The sequence below is a fragment of the Pipra filicauda genome, unplaced genomic scaffold, assembly GCF_003945595.2.
Source record: "Pipra filicauda isolate LSUMZ 115617 unplaced genomic scaffold, ASM394559v2 scaffold9_size5747161_pilon, whole genome shotgun sequence".
Lineage (NCBI taxonomy): Eukaryota > Metazoa > Chordata > Aves > Passeriformes > Pipridae > Pipra > Pipra filicauda.
In genome coordinates this window covers 2,286,595-2,312,154 of record NW_024105198.1, presented here as the reverse complement: position 1 = coordinate 2,312,154, position 25,560 = coordinate 2,286,595, and the positions used below count along the sequence as shown (strand labels likewise).

Below are 25,560 nucleotides of genomic sequence, written 5' to 3'. Positions count from 1 at the left end.
ATCCGGTCCAACGCTCAGCCCTCCTCAGGCCCATCCCCAGGAGTCACTCCATGAGCACATCCAGAGGATCAGCCAAACCCTCCTGGAGCTCTGGCAGCCTTGGGGCTGTGCCCACTGCCCTGGGGAGCCTGGTCAGTGCCCAACCAGCCTCTGGGGGAAGAACCTTTTGCTGAGATCCAACCTGAGCCTGCCCTGACACAGCTCCAGCCATTCCCTGGGGTCCTGTCCCTGGTCCCCCCAGAGCAGAGCTCAGTCCTGCCCCTCCTCTGCCCCTCACAAGGAAGTTGTAACTGCCATAAGGAACACCTTCCACTAGAAATAGTCACATCTTTTTGTTTGTAATAATTTTTCCAAGTAAAAACCCCTCAAGTTCCTGATGTTGCACAGAAGGTACCTGATCAAACTCTCTGCCAGCAGCAAGCTGAAGGATGTAAACAATGGAATCTCCTTTCATTGGCTGGAGAGGCTCCCACGTGATTTCGTAAGTGTTTTCTTCCAGCTGATTCGCTTTGGGTGCTGCGGGAAAATAAAGGGATTTGTTGGTGTTTTCAGAGAAAAAGAACAATGGTTTCTATAAATGTAGAACCGTTATCCTTAGAGGTAACTCATTCCAATAATTTTAAGCAATTAAGATTTGTTTGTTTATTTCTTTTTCTTCTATTTCATGACATAAGCTTAAAAAATGATCACTGAGTTACACTTGTCTGTCTTTTAGAGCTGACAGATGCCTAATGCTTGTAGGGAGGAGCAGCACTTTCAAATCACTACAGAAACCAGCATTTCTGTCCATGCCCAGAGGTGAAATTACATGTTATAAACATGGTTCAGTCAATTAATTTTCCTGCAGGCCCTCAGCACTCTGATCTTCAGAATGACTTTACCAAGAACCTTTGAGGTTCAAGTAAGAAAGCGAAGACCAGAGGAATTATTTGTGCTCTCATTTGCTACACGCTCTTGTAACTTACACCAAATGATGGGTAACCCTGAAAAATGTCTTTCCAATTGAAAAAAGGTTGGAATGCTTAGTTCAGGGGCGGAAGAGCTGCAGTGCAGGAGCCCTTCTCACACCCACAAAGCCCCTCACAACCAGTTCCCATTCTCTGTCCCTCAAGGCCCTGGAAACACTCTGGGCTGGGCAGTGTCAGGCTGTAGGAATCTTGCACAGAAGTGGCTTGCAGAGGTTCCTGGGGCAGGGTCAGCTCACCTTTAAGAGATGCAGGTGGAGATTTAGTTGTAGTGAAAGCGTAAACTTGGGAAAACCCTCCCTCTCCAGCGTCGTTGTAGGCCTGGATCCGGAAATAGTACGTAGTGGATTCACTGAGCCTCTGTACCTTGTAGGTGTGACAGGGACCATTATAAACTGTAACAAACCTGGAAACACAGAGAACACACACAGTTCAGTTACTCAGCAATCACAAACGTCTAGCTCAGTATCAGAAGTGGAACACTTGTTTTAACTTAAGGACAAGGAGGTGACACCACACTCGGTGTCCCAGGTTTCTCCCCATGTGCACACTGGCCATCCCACTGAGGCTGCAGGACCCAACTCCTGCTCTGAATCAAGAGAAGAACCCTTGAATGTACCAAATAAATTGAAATTTCAAGTTAAAGAACAGCTGGCCACTCTGTGTTTCTTTTATGCAAACTGCACTTCGTTTTAGAATATCCAAAAAATAAAACCCCTGCCAACACAGGATAATGGCAAGATGTTTATTATTCAAATAGTAAATAGTATTTACTGTTAAAAAAACAAATAGAAGTGCAAGGTATTGCAGAAATGCAAGTTATTTGACAGCATTTCTGGTTGAAAGATGGGATGCAAAGCTGCAAACTAAGGGGAAAACTCTGGGATGCCCAAGTGACTCACTAGTGCAAGCAGAAGGGAAAATACCTAAAATACCTTAAAAACTTGACATGAAGTAGTAAATCAACAAGAACTTACCTGCCAAACCTGTCCTCCATCTGCAAGTTGAACTGTGTAGGGTTGGTAATTAAAGCTCTGCTGGGCCCTTCTCCCCATTTGAGTTTAAGGCTCTGGTAGCTGAAGACCACACATTCCAGATGAGGAGGGTCAGGAGGTAGTGGTTTGGTTTTGGCTTTCATGGAATGACTGAAAGGACCGACTCCAAGGCTGTTTATGGCCTGTATTCTGATTCTGGGAATGGGAGAGAGCAGCTATGTGGTCAGGAAAAATGCTGGGTAATAAAGCAAGAGTTAAAAGGTACAGAAAATAACTGCATACAATAAAGCAATTAAAATGCAGTCAGAAATTAAAACTGCAGACCCCTAATCTGAACTCAGCTTTAACCAAGACTGAACACGTGACACAGGAACACTTACTGACCTGTCCATCCATCCTTCTTTGGCCACACACCTGCTTATCCCTTTATATGCTTCACAATGAAAAATTCTAACCCCAGAAATCTCAGAACTAGGCCTTGGCTTTGAGACAGAATGTGAATTTAACACCACGATCTAACTCCTGCCAATATCATGCTTTGAGTCTGGATAGGACAATTTTGGGGTGATTTTTTGGGGCTGCAGGGTGAATTAGGCAAATAGTCCGTCAGCTGAATGAAAAACTGCTCTAAACATTTACAGCACTACCCTCAAAGCTATTCTTTGAAATCCTACCAGTGTGGTTTCAAAATAAACCAGTTATTACCTGTACAGAGTGTCAGGCAGCAGATTCTCCAGGACATGAGTTGTGTTCCTCCCCACAGTGACCAGCTGCTTTTCCCCATACTCTATGTTGTACCCTGTGATCTCAGCCCCGTGGCAGCAGGGCTCTTCCCACTGGATTGCAAGGCACGTGGAGAAGGGAGCGGAGATCTCCATCTGCTCCTCCTCCAGGAGGTGCAGCACGGCCACGGCTGCGGGCACCGACGGCGGGGTGGTCACCACGCTGGTCTCCCCAAAGAGCCCCACTCCAGCCACGTTCACAGCCTGAAAAAACACACCAGGGACAGTTCACCAAAGCTCTTTTCTACCCAGGCAGTCACATCTATCACACCTTTCCATGTGTTCTTAAAGCAGCATGGAAGAGAATGGAATATCTCCCGAATAAAATGGAAACACAGCAAAGTGTCTGGATTTCATGGCACACTGGGTCTGACCTCTCTTCTAGATACAGGGAATTAGGAGGGACTGGGGGAGAAGGGGAACTATTTTTCCCAGTTACCTCCTAGGTGACAGCACATGACTTTATTCCTCTCTAGCTGGTTTTTCTCCAAACTGCAAGAACTCGACGGTGTGCTCAGTGACAGCAAAAGGCTTTTCCTACCTGTACCCTGCAGTAATAGGTGGTTGCAGGTGTGAGCCCTTTGACTTCATAGCTCTGGCAAGGGCCAGTGTAGATGATGTGCATGGATCCTTCCACCTGGCCCCAGTCCAGCCTGTATTCCATGATTTCTGCCCCGTTGCACGCCGGGCTCTGTGGGGTTAGAGGAGAAATTCAGTTCAGCTGTTGTACTTACACATTCACCACACAGATGGGATCTACTGCTACACTGAGCAGAGACACAGAACTGTTAAGGTTGGAAAACACCTCCAAGACCACCAAGTCCAACCTCTGGAAGCACTGGGATTGAAACCTGAGGTCTCTTCCCAGGGATTTTAAGTTCAGCTTGTTAAAAGGTGACACGTGGCTGTAACACCACCACAGTTCAGACCACAGTTTTCATTCACTCACAGTCTCTCACCAATTAGATGAACTAATCTATTACATATTAGTTACCATAACATGAGAAGGATTAAATGTCACCCAATTTGTCCAGTTAAGACTGAAATTAGTAACTCAAACCAAGTTTACAAACCCAACATAAACATCTATAAAGAACTGGGCTTAAAATATTCCAGCTCTACATATGTTATTTCTCCCATTTCTGTGTACCACACACATGTCACTACAACTCTAAAAGCCAAACACCAATCTGGGGGTTACTGAGAGCCACCAACACCTACCTCCCAGGAAACCACAGCACAAGTTGCACTCTTACAGGTTATCAGGGGTTTGCAGCACTGCTCGGGGGGGCCCGGAGCAGTGGAGAGCTCTGCCTTGTCAGAGTAGGGGCCAAACTGCAGGGAAACACAACTGCATGAACACAGCAACAGCACCAGAGCAGGAACTGATGTGCAAGTGAAGAAAACAAATCATTTTTAACTTGACAGAGCAATAGATAGCAGAGCCCAGTGCTCAGTTCCCCAGCACCACTGAAGATCCCTTGCAGGTAGTTTACTCTAAGCTGGCCCCATTCCCACAGCAATCTGAGATCCTCCCACTCCAGGGTTGTGTAACTCCTCCCTCCCTCAGCCAGGATCTGGCTTCCAGAAGCAGCTGGGGACTGCTTCACAAAGACTTTTATGCAACCAACATTTCTCCCACCCTTTTTTCCAACCTGGCATGGCTTGCACACACCCCTCTCCACACAATGCTGTTCCCACACCACCAGCTGCAGAGTGTGAGCTCACTGGAACACATCAAACAATTTCTTAAGGCATTATTAAGTGGTTCTTCACACAACACAAGCTACAAAATATCCTCAGACTTCTCCAGCAGCACATATCCAGCAGACTTCACCATCATTGCACACTCTGGTGAAGAACAGATGAGATGTGGTTTGGCAGTGGTTACCCCGACTTTATTCCCTGCCCGGATCCAGAAGCAGTAGGTTCTCCCTGGAAGCAGGTTGGTCACTACATACTCAGCTGCTGGGCCCTGATACACAACCCTGTGTTCATCCTGTTCAGAGTTTGCCATTTCCAGAATATATTCTGTAATGTCAGAACCTCCATCTACGGCTGGGGGGCCTAGGAAACAAAAACAGATTGGTTTTTCCAGTATTAATTGCTAAATTCCAGAAGTTAGGGCAAGTTTTTATCATATATCTGAGCAGAAACACTTCATGGAGCTTGCTTTTCCCCCCAGATATCGATAGTTTAAGATGGCCCTCATCAGGTTTTTTCCTCAGGTATTTTCCCTGTTTTCTTCATAAAACAGTGTATCTTTGATTATCTCCTTTACTGAGGTAACAATAAGAAAAGAAGAGCTGATTTTTAAATTGCCAAACAGGGGTCAGTCATAGGCAGGCAGGAAGACTTCTCACTGGCAAATATTTATGTCTGCATAAGTCTCACTGCATCACCCAATCATAGGAAGTCTTCTTAAAAAAACCCACAAAAAACCCCCCCAAATCTAAAAAACCACCTGAGGGCACAGCCTGCGTCTCGATATTTCTATTTTTACTTTCTTCCCTAAGAAGTTCTACAGATTGTTGTTATTTGGACAGTTCAAATCAGAGAAGCATTTTGCTCAAACCCTGTGCTCACCCCACTGCAGAGGGATTTCCTTGGGCTTGGCTTTGCCTGCCAGGGCTGGAGCGGGACAGGGGCCGGGGGGAACCGCCGACGTCGTGACCGTCGTCACATCGGAGGCCTGGCAGTGGGACAGGTTAGTTTAGAGCAGGAACACAAAAACATTTCATAAAACACAACCAGAAATGGCTTCCAGATGCCCAGTTCCTGTGATTTTGCTCACCTGGCTTTCCCCACCTTTACTGACACAAGACACTCGCAGTCTGTAGGAGGTGCCGGGCCTGAGGTGGTCACACACGTGCTCCCTCTGGGCCCCGCTGTACACCGTGTCCCACTTCCCTCCTGAGCAAAGAAATGAAACACTCTGCACTTCAAAACCTCTGCAAAATCCCACGTGAAAATTCTCTCACCCAATTACGACAGTCAAGCCACAGAATTGATTTTAAATGAGTGATTACACAGAGAACATGCACGACGTGTGACAACTGACTGCTCGAGCAACGAGGAGAGATTCATTCAGGTTGGAAAAGAACTCCAAGATCATCAAGTCTAAGCCATGTGCCCAAGTTTCACATCTGCATGTGATTTAAATACCTCCAGGGGTGGAGACTCAGTACACTCAGTACCCAAAGGTGATCCCTTACCAGCTGATGCTTCCGAGATTTCCAAAAAGTATTTAGAGATGTCTGATCCTCCGTTATCTTTGGGAGGTTCTGAAAGAAACCAACATCTTAAATCATGGGAGATTTTAAAACCAGCCATTATTTTGTTATCAGCTTGTTGAGAGAACATACTCACTGACTGCAGAATACATTCAAGTAGAAAACTCCAACAGAAACAGAAACCAGTGTTCTTAATTATTCACAACATGTTTTTCAGAGCAATTTTTTTTCCTATTATTAATCATGATTATGCCAGGAAGAGTAACTAGGAAAATAGTGCCAATTGCAGGTATCAGCTCTTACTTTTTAAGAGCACATGAGATTTCTCTAAAATGAATGAAGAAAACCATCACTTTTGTACTACAGCCCCCAAATAAACCATTTTTTGCTAATGCTGAGTATTTCTCCTGCAATAATAGTATCTGCAGGAACAAATAAATAGCCTGAGTTCTCCTCTGATTTGATCTGCACCCCTGAGGGACTGCACATACACAGTTCAGTGCAGCACTGGAATACCAAAAGGCACCTACCCCACACGACTTTCACACTGTGGGAGTGGATCTTGCCCTTTACAACTGGTTTACTCGGGGGTCCAGGTTTGTCAGGATTGGTGCTGTGTTCCACCACCTCACTGGGACTGCTTTTTCCTTCACTGTTGTAGGCAAAGAGCTGTTTCGGGAGCGAAAAGAGTAACTTCTTTATTTAATGACAATAGTATCTATTAACAACATAAAATGACAGTAAATATACTGCTGATTTACAAAATTCTTCTATTAAAAAAGCAACTAAAATAAAGACAACAATTTAAGAGAAAAAAGAACTAGCTAGTGCAGAAAATCTGATTTGTTTCAGGATTTCGCCAAAACCTGTTCCAACAACAGATAATTTCCTGCTCTCAATACAAAGTGTCTGAGCTGCATGAAAATGCCAAACCCAGAAAAGCACAGTCATCATTAAATCAGAATAAAATACGAACCCTGAACCTATAGGATGTGCTCCTCCTAAGGTTTCTTAAAGTGCATGAAAGCTCATCTCCGTTGTACTGGGGCTGGAATCCATAACCCTGGGAAGGAGGGAAAACAAGGACAAACACAGTCACTCCTTTTTAAGATAGAACAAAAAACCAGAGCAGGTCCATCACGATTTTTTTAGCTTGAACTTCATCTCTTTATCATGAATTACGTGAAAGACTTGGCAATTCAAAGGTAAAACAGAGTTAATTTTTTATTTCAGCACCACGGAGGATCAAGTATTTGACATGTGCAACAACCTCAGCACTTACAGAACCTTCCTCTTCCATGTCCAAGGTGTAAGTGAGGGAATCATCTGAGGACACCCCAGGGGGTGGGATCCACCTCAGGGCCATCCAGGTCACTCCTGCTTCCAGCAGCACCGGGGGGGCTGGGGCTGGGGGCACCATCCCGGCCGTGTAGTACGACACCGGCTCGCTGAACCCACTGGGGAGGGATTGCACACAACATCAACAACAGCACAGGGGGCTGAGGAGGAAATAAATGATAGCACGTATTTGGGTCGTTACCTCATTCCAATATCATTTTTAGCAGCCAATCTCAGCGAGTATCTTGTGGAGGGAGAGAGTTTGGTGAGTTTGTACTGCTTCAGGTGCCCGTAGTAACACTCCTTGAAGGGGCCACTCTTCCCCTGAAAAAATGAGAACCAGAGTCACTTCTTGCACTGGGACTGCGTGAACCCTGCCAAGGGTCTGCCTGATCCCTGCCAACGTCACCCTCTTCACTCTAAATCTCCTAAATCACAGCATTCCACACTGGTCTGGGTTGGAAGGGACCTTAAAGCCCATCTCATTCCACCCCCTGCCATGGGCAGGGACACCTTCCACCACAAATGTCATTTCATCGTTTAATAATAATGAAAAACCTAAAGAATGCAAAATCTAATGTCATCATGGACATACTGAATATGCTGATGGTCATTCTGAGCATTCCTGAGAATAAACCACATTTGGATTGAGGTATCTGTTTATTTTGAATAATGTAGATTTGACACAATAAACAACTGTAGTTGAAAACAAAACATATTTTTGACATTTTTTATCCCTTTGAATACATCTCAGTAAGAAGGCCAAAATCTGAGGGATATCTGTGACAGCTCCCAAAGATACAAATGCTCATCCATTTAAAGAGAGCACAGGAGTTAATGATGCTCTGAAAGACAACTGAGGCAGTTCTACACTGTCCCCTCACAATGATCATTTGTCCCTTTAAACTGCCTGGACAGTTGCACTCAAAATAGCTGCTGTACCTAAGCAAAGAGTATTTTTGAATATAATTGCTCTACAGATGTCATTATGATTTTTTTTGGTACTAGAAAAGGTCTTACCTCATCCCATTCTAAAAGAAAATTAGTTATTTTGGAACCATTGTCATTTGAGGACTGAAAATAAAGAAACAAAGAAAAAAGAGTTAAAATCAAATGGTTGTACTTTTATAAATATTTTTACACATTAAAACAACATTTTAAAAATTGAATACAATATACTCCAACTGCCTTTTAAAACAAGGCTCTGGGCTGCTGTGCTACTTCTATTAATTCTGAGAGTTTGGAATATTAACTTATGTATAGTTCTTTTTTATGAATAAAGCAAGTTATATTCTTAGAGCTTGTTTCCTTGTGCCTTGCACTGTGTGCTCAACAACTGAGCAACATTAGTGTTCAGATGAACAACATTTGTGCTTGTTATGACATATAAAGTGGGAACTTCTTCATCTTCTAAGTACAGATTATACAAATAATTTAACTGAAGTCATTTAGCTGTAACCATTTTCAGTAGTCAGAAGAAGAAGAAAACACAGCTACCAACAAGTCTTCGCAGATACTGTATATACTCAAAAGTCAGATTAAAAAATGTAAATCCACAAAACCAGCCAAAGAAATTTAGTTTGAATTGGTCAGGATAACTATAGGAATATTAACTTATATTTATTTATCATGTAGGAACCCAAGCAAAAGCAGTTGCCAGTTGAGAAGAGAACTTTCCTACAGAACACTTTATAAGAGACCTGCTACAAACTCTGCCACACTAAAGCTGCAGGCAAGAAACTCAGTAAACACCAAAAGAGGAAGAAAATAATAATTTCATTATCAGTCTTAACTGAGCAACTTGAGGCAACACCTAAAGTACACATTAAATTATTGACCAAGCTAATTTAAACATACTATACATGAATCCAACAGATCCCACTGCACACCCAGCTCTGCTTCTCACCTTCCACTGCAAACTCAGGCTGTTTTTGGTTCTGTTAATCAGCTTCGGGGCAGCAGGACAGTCTGGCTCACAGCTCTCTGTAGTGAAGCTCACCAACTCTGAAATGGATTCCTTGATGGAACTGCTGGTTGCTGAAACTCTGAACAAAGGAGAATTAATGATGTTGCTGTTGCATGAGTACCTGGAAATTCCAGGAGAGAGCTGTTGGCTTCAAAAATGCATTTAATCCTAAGCAGGGGCTGCAGGGGGTTTGCACACAGAGCAGAGATGGGATCACACCAGGATCACACCTGCTCATCCCAGACAGAGCAGGGATGGGATCACACAGGTCCCTGCTGATCCTGCACACAGAGCAGAGATGGGATCACACTGGGATCACACCTGCTGGTCCCAGAGACCCCATTTGTCATCTTCATTTACTTTACAGTTACCCTCTGTCACAGTGGACATATTTTAGTGCTGAAATACACGTGGGATGCAGGGTGAAAACTGCAGATCTTCCCAAATGGTAACAGAATCCCTGACTGGAAATGAGCCTTTTACTAAAAAGACTTCAATATTCAAATACAGCCAATACTTGTGCAAGACTACAGACACTAAAATGGGCTGAATCAGCTGCTCAGGCCATAAAATTGTGCTTTTTAGGGTAATTGTTTAATCTCTACAAGATTTGTGCTCATTTCTGTGTATTTAGTTGGCCTGTATGGAAAACAGCCCCCCAAACCACACATCCTCTGTGCAAGTGGAGCTGTGCTGAGTACTCCACACACTCAGAACATTTCTGCAGCTTAAGAACAGGACTTTGCTTCAGCAAATCTCAAGGCTGCACTGACTCTTCACACGTTCCCTGGCTTGTTTAACCAGCTGGGCTCTCCCTGAGCAGTCCCACACCTCCCTCAGCAGTATTTACTGTGTGGTAATTCTCGAACGCCACGTCTCGTTCCCTGGTCACATCTGACTTCCCCCTTCAGCCAGTTCCCCATTCCCTCCTTGCACTGCTGCACTTCACACAAGCTACTCTGCAAATCAAGCTGACAAGTCAGACTTTCAGATCCAATTTCAAGGCTAAGTCATTTACCACTGCCTTCAACCTACAACAATCGTCTCACTCCGTCCAATCTTCTTCTAAAGATAGAGAATAACATGGAAAAACTTAAAGTTTGTATTTGAGAAACACAGAGAAAATAGTAAGGAGGAAAATGAGGTGATATTGTAATGAAATTAGAAGGTAAGTTGGAACTTAGACAGCAGAACCAGTGTCCACGGCCATGGTGTTTTTTCAGAGCGTTCCTCGAACTGTTTGGATCACACCTTTTTTCCATGAAGCCACAGTAGTTCTGTAATTCCCCCAGCATTAATTATTTCCGTCCCAGCAGCATACCTGGCATGATAATCAGTTGCTGGTCTGAGATCAGGAAGTGTAATTGTTAATTCCTCCCCACTGTGAAAAGGGAAAAACAAACAAAAAGCAGAGTTACAGCTCCTCCTTAAACCTTCAAGGCTCAAAGCTCATTGAAAAGCAAAACCATGTAGAGCACATTTAATTTTCCCACTGTCCACGTAACTCTTTAGTGATATTACTTAAAATTTATTTCATGTGAAGTAGGAAGGTCTGCAAGTCAACAAACAGCTCCTGATAGAGAGATTGCTGATTGGTTAATGGTTTAAACATGGCAATTGTGCTTAAAGGAAGAAACTAAACTTACACATAGACAGATTTAAATTTTCCATTTTTACCACTGTTGGATATTGCTACTTCAAATGTAAATGCTGCTGGACTATGACTATGGCTCTCTCCATTCTGTGAACTAACTGGGAGATTCCAGGACAGAACGGCTGATCTTGCTTGTATATCAGAAACCTATTAAAAGCATAAATAATGCAAGTAAGTTTGCTTTCTGCAAGAAAAGGTTTGTTAGTCAACAACATGGTGTGGCTAGTTTGCCTATGAAGCTCCTCACTGGAGGAATTCTTTACCTTTGTAGTGGAAATATCGAGGCATTATTTGAATTTCAATTATTTCCTCTTTTCAGTTCTAAACCAGCACAGTAAAGGCTTTCCCTTCAATCACCAAACAAGAGACACATCACACTGGCTCGGGGCAGGGAGAGAAAATTCCTGTGTCACTGTTTGCATCACTCATTTGGAGCAAATTCTCAGCTGTGGAGTCTTGGACACTGCCACCAGATCAGTGCTCAGGCACAGACACCTCATTTTCTTACAACTCCCTCATGTAACATTTAACCACCAAGCCAAGGGACAGCAAGAGGCTCTGATTTCAAGACTGAAATTTCTTGTCTAAGTTTTTTTTTTTTGCTGCTGGATTCCCACACTCCAAATTCCCTCTGACAAAGGCAACACAGCCCTCTGGTAGCATTAAATACAGATGGCAGAAGCAGCAATGAAAAAATAATAGTGTAACAAAAACCCCTCAAAAACTGGTGTGAAGGAACACAACCTATGTTTGCTGTATAGATAATGCAGAGAAGAGCTCAGTAAACATGCTCAAGATCAAAACCAGACATTTAAATTAACCTCACCAGACTCCAACTTCCTAAATAAGTCTGTACATACTCAAATATTTGCTCCAATTTCTCTATATAATATAAAAAAAGGATCTATTTTTGTCAGTTTTATTCCCAATATTCTTAAATCCTCTATGCTGAGCAAAGGATGGTTCCAAGAATGGACAGACTTGCAATAGTTTAGCAGGCCCTGGGTTAGCAAGGCACTGAAGCCTTGAATACACTAGAAAACTTCAACAGTGGAATATTCTGGGATTAGAGACTGGGAAACTGAGTCAAACAGTTTCAGAGAGCTGAGAAATAGTGAATTTCCACAGCGTGGCTGCTCTTTCCCAGCTATGAACTCTGACAACTCAACTATATTTATTTTCCCTATTTAAAAAATAAACCATTAAGAACAAAGAAAAAGGGATCAATAAGACACAAGTTATTTTATACAAAGCACATCCACGGAAAATAATGGGATTTAAGGGTAATACTTACGACTGGTTTGCCAATGCTCAAGTGAGTATCACATTTCTTGGATTCTGTGTCAGAATCTGAAATTTAAATACAAACCAGATTAATCCCAAACCCTGAGAGCAAGCCAGGCTGTTACCAAAAGGCCACCACGAGATGGAGTTGGCCTCATTAGGACTTTAACAATGGTACTTATTGTGCAAAGTTCATTTCCCCTGTTTGTTTTGGCTGCGTGAGGGGGAGAAACATGAACTGTCCAAAACTAACAGTGTTACAAAAACCCTTTTAGTACATCCTGCACAAAGGGGATCTTTTCCTAATCTCAGCGTAAAGGGGTTTTCTTTGACAACAGAAAAAGATTCCTCTGAAAATGAAAGGTGTTAAAAAAAATGACAATAAGATCTTATCTCTGCTTTTTGTGCTTTCCTGGAATTCCTACGGCAAAACAATCACAATCTGGAAGAAGCCTGACACTGTCTCAAACCAACAGCAAAGGCAATCATACTTGCACAAGGTATTTTAGCAGCCAAAGCTGAAATTACAAGTGATCAGTCAGCAGCCTGTGCAGATACTGCTCAAATCTTCTTATTTCTTTAAGTATTAAATAGCATCTATTCAGCCAAAAAGTACCACAAAGAATGACACCACAAATCTTAAGTACCTACAGGTCTTCCTCACTTGGAGTATTGATCAGTCCTGGTCACAAATGGCAGGGAAGTAAAAAGGTTTAAAATTCAATTTTCCTCAGGACTTATTTGATAAATCTCAAATGAAGAAACTTGATATTACTATTATTTATAGAGCAAAAAAAAAATCTAAATGCAGTGAAAAGCGTTTGGGGCTTTATCTAATACTGAACAGCCAAAGAAATTTATAAACTTAGAGCTTATTTTGCAGTGAACTTACAGACCTGTTAGAAAAGAATTCAGATTTCTTTTCCCCTTTCAGTGCAACCTACCTCCCATCTCTGCCTCTGGACTGCCCTTTGTTTTTCCTATCTGCTTCTGCTTTAGTGCTCCTCCTGCCCCTTGCTGTCCCTTCCCATTCCCATTGGGAATTGTGGCATTGGAAGAATTAACAACTTTGTGTGGTGAGGAGGGAGGACTGTTCAGTTTATTGTTGGTGTGACCACTGGCTTGTCTGTCTTTTAGTCTCTTCTTCAGGTGTTCCTGCATTTTGAGACTCCTTTCGTCCCGCTGGATGAAGTTTGTCCTTCCATGGGAACGAGGTTCTAAAAAGGAAGGAGAAATTAATTCACTGTTCAGTATCATTTACTTCACATCTGACAAACACTCTGGAAGCTGGAAGAATCACTACAGTAAAACCAGAAGCTGAACCCCTCAGGAACTTTCCTGTGCTCTGTCAGTCTGGAGGGACAGGGATTTTTGAGGTCTTTTTAAACTGAATTCTTCAGGCCTTTCTCCCGTCAGCTGCTCCATATCCTGCCTTACAGCTGCTTTTCTTCCCTGCTACAGACCCATTTGCAAAAAAATAAGCAAATTTAGGACCCAAACTAACTTATTTAAAACACAGCTTGGGGGCTACTGGGTATTTTACCCTAAACATGAGTCAAAACATCTTAATTATCAATTTAAGCTTGAGAGAGAGAGATAGTGAATGGTCTTACATAGTTTAATTTCTTTCTGTTTTAACTCTTGATCATTTAATAAGGTATATAATAACTCTGAAGTGTGTAAAAGCTTGGTGTAATTCAGCATGACCCCAGTCCTTCACTGAGATATTGATTCATTCAGTTTTTAAATACAGAGTGGACTTGCACTTCACTCTCCAACACGGATAACTATGTTTTATGGTTTATAGATAGTATTTTTATTCTCTTTTTAGTCATATTTGGACTCAAAAAAATACATTCACGTATCAAATTAAACACATTTTCAAGCCAAGGCTGTGACAAAACACAGCAGTTTTGGAGAGCACAGTTTTAGGGAGAGGTAGAAGCCACCACTGTGGGATTTACAGCACCAAAAGCAGGGATCTGTGGAAAACACACAGGATCACAACACTTCCCAGGCACTGCCTTTGCAATAAAGATGTAAAAATGGAAGAGCAGCAGATTGAAGGTTTATACAACCCCACTTTGCACTCGTTGAGTGCAGACCAGGCTCCTACACACCTTCCCCCCCAGGGGGGTGAGCTCTGCCAACGGCCCCAAACCCACGGACAGAGCCACGGACAGAGCCACGGACAGCCCCTGTCCCACCTGGCTGCCTCCCAGGTGCTCCCTGTGCAGCCCCTGTCCCACCTGGCTGCCTCCCAGGTGCTCCCTGTGCAGCCCCTGTCCCACCTGGCTGCCTCCCAGGCCTTCCCTGGGCCTCACCTTGCTCCTGGAACACGTGTGGAGGCGGGTGCTGGTGGATGAACTGCGGGGGCAGCTCCCCGGTGCCCACGGGGGGGAACACGGGGTGTGGGGGGTGCGGGAGCAGAGCGTGGGGGTGGTGCATGTAATGGGGCACGTGGGGGGGAGGGGGAGGAGGGGGATGCATGGAAGGGTGGAATTCCGAGTGGGGCACCACCACCACCTTCCGGACTCCGTTTTCTTCCACCACCTGCCACACAACGGGAGAAATCCAAGGTCAATCCAGAGACAACCTTATAAAGAAATATTTACAAGTAATAAGGAATTTCTGTGCTTGAGTCCATACCCACAACCTGCCATGGGCAGGGATTTGCACCCCAAACTGAATTCCAGGGGAAACCAAGCATGTATTACTAGAAGGAAGAAGAGTTGGAGGGTCAGCTGTAACACCCCAAAGTGCTGAACAATCACAGAATCCCAGGATAGTCTGGGTGGGAAAGGACCTTACAGCCCTCCAGTCCCACCCTCTGCCATGGGCAGGGGCACCTCCCACCAGACCAGGCTGCTCCAGCCTGGCTTTGGACACTTCCAGGGATGGGGCATGAAACCTGTTCACCACTGAACCACTTCATCCCACTTTGGCAAAATCCAAAACGATCCCTGGGCTCTTCCAGTCATTGGGAACACAAAGGTAAAGTCTCATCTCCTGACAGGAACAGCCTGAGTGACTCAAGCTCTGATTTACAGTTCATTTAAAACTTGTCAATCCCTGTCACAACAACCGAGGGAAAACAAACCAACCCTCCTGGTTTCAGGTGACAGCAAACACAGAATAAGTAAATGTATTTTTCAGGCTGTACTGCCAGGGCTTTGCACTCTGTTTGCACTGATGGCTCCATTTCAGAGCGATGAATTATATAACCTGGAGGATCTTTCTTCAGGGTTTGCATGAAAGTACCTACTCAGAACAGCAGAAGTCCAAAATGCAGCTGTGTGCAAAAAACACAACCCAAGAACACACAGTTACAAGGTTTCAGGCCTACTGAGAAAACTCCTGATTTTAAATATTACCAGGAAATGTCTGCAAAACCAAATTAAACTATTTGCTTTTCATTATTTCCCTTTCAAATGCATTAATTTAGAAGTAAATCAAACTGGTCATTTGAGCATCTCTGGTAACAGCTCAAATACCACACACAGGTCTGATCTGCTGTGACTTAGCAACACCCAGGAGTGGAAAATCCATGAGAATGGAAAAATAAAGCTGGGAGAGCCCAAAGCCCTGCTCATTTCACAGGCACAGGTCACTGGAATTAGTGTTTCCATCACTAACACTCCCTTCACACTCTGCTCCAACAGTGGGGTTTTGCTGGATGTTGAGGAGGTCAGGGGCAGTGAAAACTCTGATTATTTATGACTATTTAGTTATATTAAAATACAAAAAACCTGCAGCCAGCTGGGAGTGTTTGCATGACCCAGGCACCCACCCTCACCTTGTAAACAGGACTGATGGAAAACAAACATGTGGATCCTGTTAATGGATCAAGACAGTCAACTCGGAGTCATCTTTCTTACTAAAAGTATCTTTTACTGCCTAAGAGTATTTAAAGAAAGTCCTGGAAACCTGATCAAATTTTACTCAGTGAACAGAGGTGACAGAGCCCACAAAATAAAGTGAAATAGTCATTAAGGTCAATGGAAAAAATAGGAGAAATGCTTTTTTCCCAGCTAAGATAATCAATAAATAAGATAAATATTATTAAACCCACACAGAATATAAAACTTAAATAAAAATCTATAAATGATATAAAAACATGAAATAGGAGGATGAATGAAGTTTACCTGAGATACATAACCGGGAGGCACAAATATTGGTGGCATGGAACCATTTGGTGACATCAGAGGGACATGTGCTGGACCTGGGGAGGAACAAGGGGCCACTTTTTAACAAACCAGGGTTTTCCCATCTGGAAACACCTTTTTCCAAAGGTGGGAGCTCACCCTGGGGCCTGAAACACCAGCAACTGCATCTGACTCGGCCCTGGATTTTTGGCTTTATCCCAACCACCACCCCCAGGCAGCCAACAGTGTTTGTTTCATTGCACAGAAATCAGTACAGATAATTTTAGCTCTTATTTTGTGGCAGCTAACAGTCTGTAGTAATGCAGATGGCTGGTCTAGTAACTTTTTTTTGAATTTTAAATAAGAATACATTGTTTTTCACATCAAGCTGAAAGGAAGTATTCCTGTGTGGGACTTGATGAAAGCAGAATGGACACATTTTATATAATAACATTTGAAATGGTGAAAAATGTGTCCAAAATAGAAATACTGATAAATTCAACTTGACTTACAGGAGATATTTTGCCCCAACTCAGATGTTCTGTCACTTACCCAGAAGGTAAAAAGGAATTTTCAGGCACAATTGGGAGCAATAATTCCCCCGGCACCTGCCAAGGCTGTACCTGACAGCACAGTGAGGTCACAGGGGCTGTTAAAGTTGTTTAGATTATTGTGGATTAAATCCCATGTAACTTCATTCCCAGGATTCTGGGAAGACAAGTTATTCAAGGATCACTGCAAAACCAGCTTTTATAAATTAAAGTCTGCAGGATATGGGGGATCCTGGCAACTTCCCAGGGCTTTAACAAAAATCTGATGTATTACACTGCAAAACATATAAACCACATTTGATAGCACAGAAACAAACAGGAACTTCAGAGCCAAAATATTTGGATTCAGAACTCCAGCTTCCCTTTACCTTGAATGCACTGCATGTGCCCATCTTCAGTTGTAATTGTAAATGTTTCACCTGGGTTTACCTGGACAAGAATAACCTGGAGGAAACAAAACACAAAAGAGGTGTTGGGGTTTTATAACATTTTAAGAACTAAGTGGGGGGAAAACCCCCCATCTCTTCCTTCTCCCCACGTGTGAAGTTAAAACAACAAAGCTCTGGCGACCCTGGAGCAGAAAAGCAGGATGAGACACTTGTGGGTGGAATGAGATTTCTTCATACTTTGACATCAAATCACTATTTTTTTTCTGATTACCACCAGAAGTGTTTCCCTTGACACACCTGAAATAATTAACTAAGCTTTTGATTTCAATTCTTTCACACTGCTTTTTCTTCTCTTACTGAAGCAACAAATGACCTGAGCTTCTCTTTGCTTTTCCAGCTTTTCCCACCCCCTCTGCCCTGTATCTCCCAAAGGATCAGGTGTGGGTTTTGTGCAACTGTGCAGTTAAAGAAATACAACTCCCAGTGAGATTCTGCAGGTCCCTTTGGACATGACCACATCCATCTGCACACAAATCCATGTGGAAATCTGCCAGCCACCCCTCAGGCACCATCCTGTCCCTGTGCAGGGTGTCACAAACCATCACCTCGTCCTGCCCCACGCACAGAACATGTTTCAGTCTCAGGGAAATATTGGCAGCTGCAGTTTTATTGTAATTTTACTGTAACATGGCAAACTTCTGCAGTGAAATTTATGGTATTCTACAGGCACAGGTCTAATTCTTCAGTAAAATGAGTGTTTGGCCAGGTAAGAACTGCATTACACAGTCAAAATTCCACCCTGGTGATGGCCAGCACATGAAGAAAAGCCAGTGTAAAACCAGAAATAAAATATATTTGTTAAATTAGGTGTGAAACTCAAAAAATCTAATCTTCTTTCCTTCAATTTTTATAAAGTATTCTTATACTATTCATGGAATAGTTGTATCAAGTAGATGGGACCCGAAGAGATCACCTGGTCACCCAACTCCTGGTAAAATGAGCTACTCATGACATTAATGAATAAATCTATTCTGTGCTGCCACATCTCCAGTGATGGAGCTCCAGACACCTGCACCACACTCACCTTTCACCACCCTCATCAGTAGAGACTCAAAGGAACATTCTGAAAAATGCCATTTAACACTGATTTTGCAGCTTCTGCATATTGGTATATTAATCTTGACTTTATTTTTTGTAACATCCCTTGTACAGGAGAATTGATGCTCCTTGTACAGGAGAATTTTCCTTTGGGTAGATGAGTTGTTTCTGGGCATAACTAAACCACCAAAACCTCCTGAAAAGGCCATTTAGCCAGTCAGCAATACTTATTGTGGTTCCAGGAGAAGGAAAGATGGCAGAGAATACCTTTAAAAACGGTAAATTAAAACACTGGAACTTCAGCAGATCTGTCATTCCAGCATATAAGTAAATTTGACTTTAATGCTACTGAATTTCTCAGAGCAGAGAGAGAGAAGGGCTGTTAATTGTTTAAAGCAAACTGACAATAATGGGCTGGGGATCTGCCAGAGCACAAGGAACCAGGAAGAGGAGGTTTGCTGGGGATGGGATCAACCCTCCTAGCAGAGCTCATCCTCGAGGCAGGAAAGGGATCCTTGGAGGGATTCTGAGCCTCTGAACAAGGCAGATCTTCAGAGCAGGTTTCAGTGAACTCCAGTGCTCAGACCCAGCTCAGGGAACTCTCACTGAGCAAAGATCCCCAGTCAGTGGTGCACTCACAGGCTGCAGCAGCTCCAGACTGGAATTCCAGGAATGCACAGGCAATGTCTTGGAGGAATGACTCACTGTAATTAATGAAGCAAATGCAGTTGCATCCACCTTCCAAGGAGGCACATTTCCAGGAAGCTGGAGCCTCTCTAATGAGTGGAGCTGAGCCAAGTTCCACACAGGGAGTGCTGGAGCCCAGACCTGCCAACACCTCTCAGTGTCCTGTGCAGCCCCTCAGAGCCAGGGCAGCAGCACAGTGGGACACCTATTGCCAAGGACCAGGCTCTGCTTTTATCCCTTATCCACACACTTTCCACTGCTCAAGTTTTTTCAGAACAAAAAAAACCCAAAAACCAAAAAAACCCAGAAAAATTTCCAACTTTTTGCTTTATGTGACATGAAACTAATGATGAGCTGCATTCACTGCCTGAGGGGACTGGGCAAACACACAGGGTGGGTTTCTGAGAACAAATCACTGTACAGACATTTATCATAGAAATTCTGTATTTATATAGATATATTTTTATACTAATTACATATTTATATATAGAGTGTCCTCTGGCAGTGAAATAATTAAAAATCATCTGCATTAACACAGATTCTAAGTCAAGGTTCTATTTAAACTTCAAACCTACTCTTCAAATTCATTTCCAAGATATAAGTCTTTTTTCTCTCCCTTTTCTACTCTCACCTGGTGGCAAACAGTCTGCTCTGGGTTCCAAAAATGTCACCTCCTCATGGGTCATTCAGCACACACTGACCTACCCCAAGACACATCCCACACACAGCTCTGGGACAGGGGCCAATTAGATCTACTTGATTTCTTTTCCTTCATCTCTTTTCCTCATGTAACATGAAACACGAGGTTCTGGGCAGGGGCTGAAATTTCACCTTCTAGTGCCAGAACTTCTGACACAGCTCAGAGACTCCACAGCTTTACTTATTTCCAGACACACTCACTGTACTTCCATCTCCAGAGTCTGAGGCAAAAAGACAAAAGTACTTTTTCTTTAATAAATTGAATACAACATAGGCCTCTCCTTCTTCCCATGACAAATTAAAGAATATCTCATTTCAAGTTTTCCAGCATTTATTGTCTATAAATGACCCCCAACAATTCATGATTATTTTGTTGTACCCTGTTCAGTCACTGTACATTCAAATATCCCAAGGGCTTCACTGTCACCATAATCATTCCATGACAGTTATCCCCTGGGAACTTTTATGCAATTTTCCCTTCTGAATTAACCCCTGAATTCCCATTTCACTTGGTGTCAGACACTTGAGGTGATGAACTGATCAGATTAAAGCAATGGGCAGTTTGCCCCTTGCTTCAACAAAACAATTCTTTAACTCAGGCACAGAAATCCTTCAAATGTATGTTTTGTTATTACAGAATCCTTGAACAGCCCAGGTTGGAAGGAACCTTGAGATTATCTGGTTCAAGCCTTTGTGGGAAAGAGAGCCTAGAAAAGATGCCTTGTTAAAGTACCAGGATGGCTGGGAGAGTTCTGAGGGCACTGCAAGTCTGTCTCCAGAGGTTGGGAAGATCCTCAGCATTTACAGCACGAGGAATTTGACTTCTACTGTCAAAGAGTAAATTCACTTCATGTTTACTGACAACTTACACAACCTTGGGCTTCAAAACTGTTTTACTTTCACTTTTGCCTGTATTTCTAATCCTCAGGTACTTCTGAAGGGTTGTGTCCAATAAAACTCTAAAGTTTCAACTCAGTGCACTCAGGTTTCACCACTGCACTGTAATTATTAATGAAGACATTTAATAACAGGAAGCCAAGGTCTTTCCTTTCATTTTCCTGTAACAGACTTCTTGCTTTAGAGCCCTGCAACCACTTGCTAATCTTTATTCATTATTTCACACGAGTTTCAAAACCTTAGTGCTTTATTAAACCCATATATTACATTTTCCCTTTGATCCTTGGAGTTTGCAGTGTAATTTTAAAGCACTTCCATGTGCAGAACAAACACTCCCTTCACCCAGATGAATGCTGAGTGATTTTTTCCTCCCTGTGTTTGCACTTCTGTTGAAGTGATGACATCAGTGCTGGGAACCACATCCTTCCCTAACTCTGCAAATCAGTATCAGAGCTGGGGTTTTTTTGAGTCTCCTCCTCTTGTAGCCACAATCCAAGTTGTTCCCAGAGTTCCCTGGTGCACAGGACAGGATTTACTTGCCTGCTGGATGCTGTCCCCATTGACCATGTGAGGTAGAAGTGGCACTTCATTCAACAGAGGTGTGGCTTCCAAGGGGGGCGGCTGGTCGGCCATCATTTCTTGGGACCATTCATGGACACATCCACCACCTGCTCCAACAAAAACACGGGGACAACGTTACAGCCAGACCTCCTCCCCCAAATAATTCTCTCTTTCACCTGACAGATTTGGTACCAGACTCAACAGCAAAGGATCATTAGACATCAACACTCCACAACTCTCCCCTGAAGGTTTTCACATAAACTGATTTTAATTGGACACAAAATTCACTATAAAATATCCACTTTGGCTTCACTGCACATTTAAAACTTGGGCAAACTGACAGGCTTAAAGGAAGGAGGGGATGACATGTCATAGATCCAAGTTCTTCCTTGTGGGTGGGTCCCTTCCAACTCAGAATATTCTGAGTGCATCCAAGTAGTCCAGTATTATCCTACTTTTCATTTTTAACGACTTCATTTAAGCAATACGGATCCTTCTCCCAAAATTATCCTCTTTACTTATCATGAATATTCAACTTGCCACACGAGTGCTGAAACTGGTACCTCAGTGCAGCAATTACACACTGGGGGAATTTGCATTTATGCAGCACTTTATTCCTAAATTTCAATTTACAATTCTTCTACTCCAGACCCCAAGCGTCAGGCTCAATAATGCACATGCCACATATACATTTCAGTCCCTGTGATGATCAGAAAAGCCCCCAAACTGTGTGATTTCTCCAGTGTTGCAATGTGTCCTCAATGCAGAGTCCGACACGGTGAAAACAAGGCTTAAGACAACCCCAAAAAAGCATTTTGTAACCAAGTCTTTAACTGAGCCCCATGGAGAAATGCAAAGGAAAAGTGCTGCATAGCTGTGGATTTCCAGGGAATAATCTGTAATTACAGATTACAAAACACAGTCCACATGGCAGGGAATTTTCGGTGTATAGTCAATCCAGCATCCATAAAAAGCACAAGATAACAGGATACAGGAAATGCTGACACTTCCTTCTCCCTTCCCATTACCTCCCATAAACCAGAAGGCAAAGTGTGGGTAGGACAGTTTATTCCTTAAAAATAAAAATCAAAACCAGACTAAAAACATCCCCCCTAAATCTGTGCATGAACCAAGTCAGGCTGTGCCAAGTCCTTGTTCAGTTCTCCACAACCTGCATGGAAAGGGAGTGTTTGGGGAAGGAAAAAGAGGAAAACAAGCCCCTGATGAACTCTGTACCTATGGGACTGAATTTCCAGATTTGCAACAGTGAGAGAAATATCACAGCCTGACTTAGCATTTCTGCTAGCTTTAATTCATTTTGTTCAGCAAAGGTCTGCAATAAAGCTGAGACTACAGGATTTCTCCTCTATTACCACGACAAGGTAAAGGAGCTGGTGGAATCCACTGATAAAACCCACATTCCTCCTTGTTTGCAAAAGCATCTCAAAATAAGAGATACCATCACACAGTCCCAAAATGCAGCACAACAGACTCCTCAAGGCTTCCCAAGAACCCAGATCACTTCACAAACAACTTGTTTTCCAGGTCTGCTCCAGTCACAATTTTCAGAGGCCAAATACGAAGGTGCAAGGGCTGGACACGACCTCAGAGATTGAATTTCTATCAGGTTATACTTACTATATATATTTCATACACTTAACTGCCTTAGCATGTTATTTATTTCCTGAATAAAATAATCTCCTATTTGTCAGGCTTGGAATTGCCTCTGCCAAGGACACAAACACAGCTGATGGTATTTTAACTATTCCATTTAAAAATTCCTGCATGGTAAAATTGAGGCAGCTTTTCCTCCTCTACACCTCTCCCATTTTTAGATGGTTAGTGGTTGGATTTAAGCCTTAAGAGCCATAACAGGAATATGCTCTACACAGGCAAAATGAAAATCCTTTATTTTCTATATGCAACAGTCCCAATTTCTTTCATCTCTGAACCTCAAAGACGACAGAAATCAGTACTTAAAATAAAGGGGAAACCCCTTTACCAAAAAGCAACTCCAGCTGCATTCAAATGTTCAAGCACCCAAAATGAGCAGCTGCAGAAAAACGTGTTCTGAAACAGGTCCCAAAGCCACCTGCAATTCTAAATGAACGTTCTGAGTTTCTATCCTGAGCTTTATTAATTAATTTTCTGAGGCTTTGTCTTTAGGACAAATTGTAGAGCAGAGCCCCAACATCCACGTGGGGTTTAGAACCCTCAATCTCCTGCCTGATGGCTCAGGTAGTGTTTAATTCCCATTGACACCTCCACACACATTCTGCTTAGTGCTGTAATTTCATTTTTCAGAGGAGGAACTTAATACTTGGAGTATCAGGAAATAACTGTTTTTATACAGTTAATGACAAACACCAAAAATAGCTAATTTCGTGCCTTGGCAGGAATCTCCACGTGGGCAGAGAAAATAGAAGTACTGACACAAATGAAACCATTTTCAGAACTTCTGGGCAGTTCCACCTGGCTCAGGACGTTGATATTTCCCTGTGCAGCTGGGCTGGGGTGGCTGCAAGCAGCAGAACACTGAGGACAAAAGAGGAATGCCCTGACAGATTGGAAAAAAACGAGTTATTTTGGTTTTACAGCACTGCTTCATTCCTCCAACATCCTGATAAGAGCAGCAAAGACACTGCTGCCCTCAGAGGGAGCCCAGGGAAGGAGGGGGGGACTCAACCTCTCCCCACTTCAACAGGTAACACTTTTCCAGGGAAATAGAACGTGATCCAAACAGATTTACCTCCCCAAAGGCTCCATTTCACTGGAGGAAGTAGGTGGTATTGGGGTAAATAAAAAGAGAATTCCTGAAAAGTTATTACATAGTCAGCACAATTTCCTACAAAACATAACAAAGACAGGGCTCTATCTTGAAAAGCCATTTCCCAACACCCTCCCACAGCTTGGAGCAGGGAATCCAGCCCTGCCCCACAGCCCTCAGCCACAGGGAAAGGCTGATCCCACGGAAAAGGTGGAGGACAATCACTGCCTGGGCAAGGAGATTGCAGGATCCTGAACCCACCTCCATCCACACTCCCACAAAATCATTCCAGGATGGTTTGGGTTGGAAGGGACCTTCAAGCCCATCCAGTGCCACCCCCTGCCATGGGCAGGGACACCTTCCACCAGCCCAGGTTGCTCCAAGCCCCGTCCAACCTGGCCTGGAACACTTCCAGGGATGGGGCAGCCACAGCTTCTCTGGACACCCTGTGCCAGGGCCTCTCCACCCTCACAGCCAAGAATTCCTTCCCAGTATCCCATCTAACCCTGCCCTGTTGCAGTGGGAAGCCATTCCGTGTGTCCTGTCCCTCCATCCCTTGTCCCCAGTCCCTCTCCAGCTCTCCTGGAGCCCCTTTAGGCCCTGGAAGGTGCTCCAAGGTCTCCCTGGAGCCTTCCCTTCTCCAGGTGAATCCAGGTGAACCCCCCCAGCTCTCCCAGCCTGGCTCCAGAGCAGAGGGGCTCCAGCCCTGGAGCATCTCCGGGGCATCCTCTGGACTCTCTCCAGCAGCTCCACGTCCTTGGGCTGCTGTTCCCAGGGCTGGAGGCAGCTCTGCAGGGGGGTCTCACCTGAGACAGGGGCAGAATCCCCCCTGCCCTGCTGCCCACGATCCCTGTGGGATCAGCCCAGGGCACGGGGGGTTCTGGGTGTCAGGGCATGTCCAGCCTCTCACCCACCAACACCCCCAAGTCCTACCAAATCCCACATCCCTAAAACTCTGTCAGTGATTCCAGGCTTCCTCTAAACTCTCTGTTTTACCCCAAACCAAGTCAGCTTGGAGAGGTAACCCCAGCTAGTTACCTCTGGCCCAAATGACCCATGGCCCAAAATGACCAACCCACCCATCGGGAGAACAGTATCAAAGAGCTTCTCGGGTCCTAAAGCCACTTTGTTCCATCAAATCTCAGGAATAGGGGCTCAAACTGCTTTGGCCATGGTCTGTTCTTGGGTATTTTAAGTTAATCCTCAGTAGTAACTCTCCAAGTGGTCAGGGGGAAAAGAAAATACGGAAAAAGTACTTGCACTGAGAACTGACAGGCTGCACTGACATTAAAGATGAACTAATACACTAAATTTTAAATTGTAGTCTAAAATAAGCAAGAATAATCCCATCTGGAAGTGTTAAAGACTAGGCAAATTTTGTAATTTATAGGAATTTACTGCAACTTAGTGAATCATTAAATATGAATCAATAGCAGAATTTCTAGAGGTGTCTCTCCAGCTTTGTCACCCTGTCCTGGAGATTTTTGAGTCAGTATGGAATTAAGCAGATTGACTTTTAGAAAGTTTACATTTTGCAAGGGCACTTCTG

The 25,560-nt window shown here is 43.5% G+C and overlaps 1 protein-coding gene across 1 annotated transcript in view; it reads right to left on the bottom strand.

Moving 5' to 3' along the window:
- Window positions 1-25,560, bottom strand: part of LOC113990000 (fibronectin type-III domain-containing protein 3a-like) — a 39,904-nt gene that overhangs the window by 1,372 nt on the left and 12,972 nt on the right. Inside the window, exons 3-26 of the mRNA XM_027725015.2 lie at window positions 21,224-21,351; window positions 17,282-17,357; window positions 16,363-16,439; window positions 14,542-14,770; window positions 13,162-13,434; window positions 12,228-12,283; window positions 10,926-11,080; window positions 10,601-10,660; window positions 9,220-9,358; window positions 8,334-8,387; window positions 7,516-7,637; window positions 7,258-7,432; window positions 6,952-7,038; window positions 6,506-6,644; window positions 5,958-6,026; window positions 5,537-5,655; window positions 5,329-5,434; window positions 4,634-4,809; window positions 3,964-4,077; window positions 3,284-3,433; window positions 2,666-2,946; window positions 1,943-2,155; window positions 1,205-1,371; window positions 395-516 (exon numbers count right to left, since the gene is read on the bottom strand). Of these exons, the coding sequence (XP_027580816.2) occupies window positions 395-516; window positions 1,205-1,371; window positions 1,943-2,155; window positions 2,666-2,946; window positions 3,284-3,433; window positions 3,964-4,077; window positions 4,634-4,809; window positions 5,329-5,434; window positions 5,537-5,655; window positions 5,958-6,026; window positions 6,506-6,644; window positions 6,952-7,038; window positions 7,258-7,432; window positions 7,516-7,637; window positions 8,334-8,387; window positions 9,220-9,358; window positions 10,601-10,660; window positions 10,926-11,080; window positions 12,228-12,283; window positions 13,162-13,434; window positions 14,542-14,770; window positions 16,363-16,439; window positions 17,282-17,357; window positions 21,224-21,319 (3,255 nt within the window). The 5' untranslated portion in view covers window positions 21,320-21,351. The remainder of the gene's footprint in view (window positions 1-394; window positions 517-1,204; window positions 1,372-1,942; window positions 2,156-2,665; window positions 2,947-3,283; window positions 3,434-3,963; window positions 4,078-4,633; window positions 4,810-5,328; window positions 5,435-5,536; window positions 5,656-5,957; window positions 6,027-6,505; window positions 6,645-6,951; window positions 7,039-7,257; window positions 7,433-7,515; window positions 7,638-8,333; window positions 8,388-9,219; window positions 9,359-10,600; window positions 10,661-10,925; window positions 11,081-12,227; window positions 12,284-13,161; window positions 13,435-14,541; window positions 14,771-16,362; window positions 16,440-17,281; window positions 17,358-21,223; window positions 21,352-25,560) is intronic.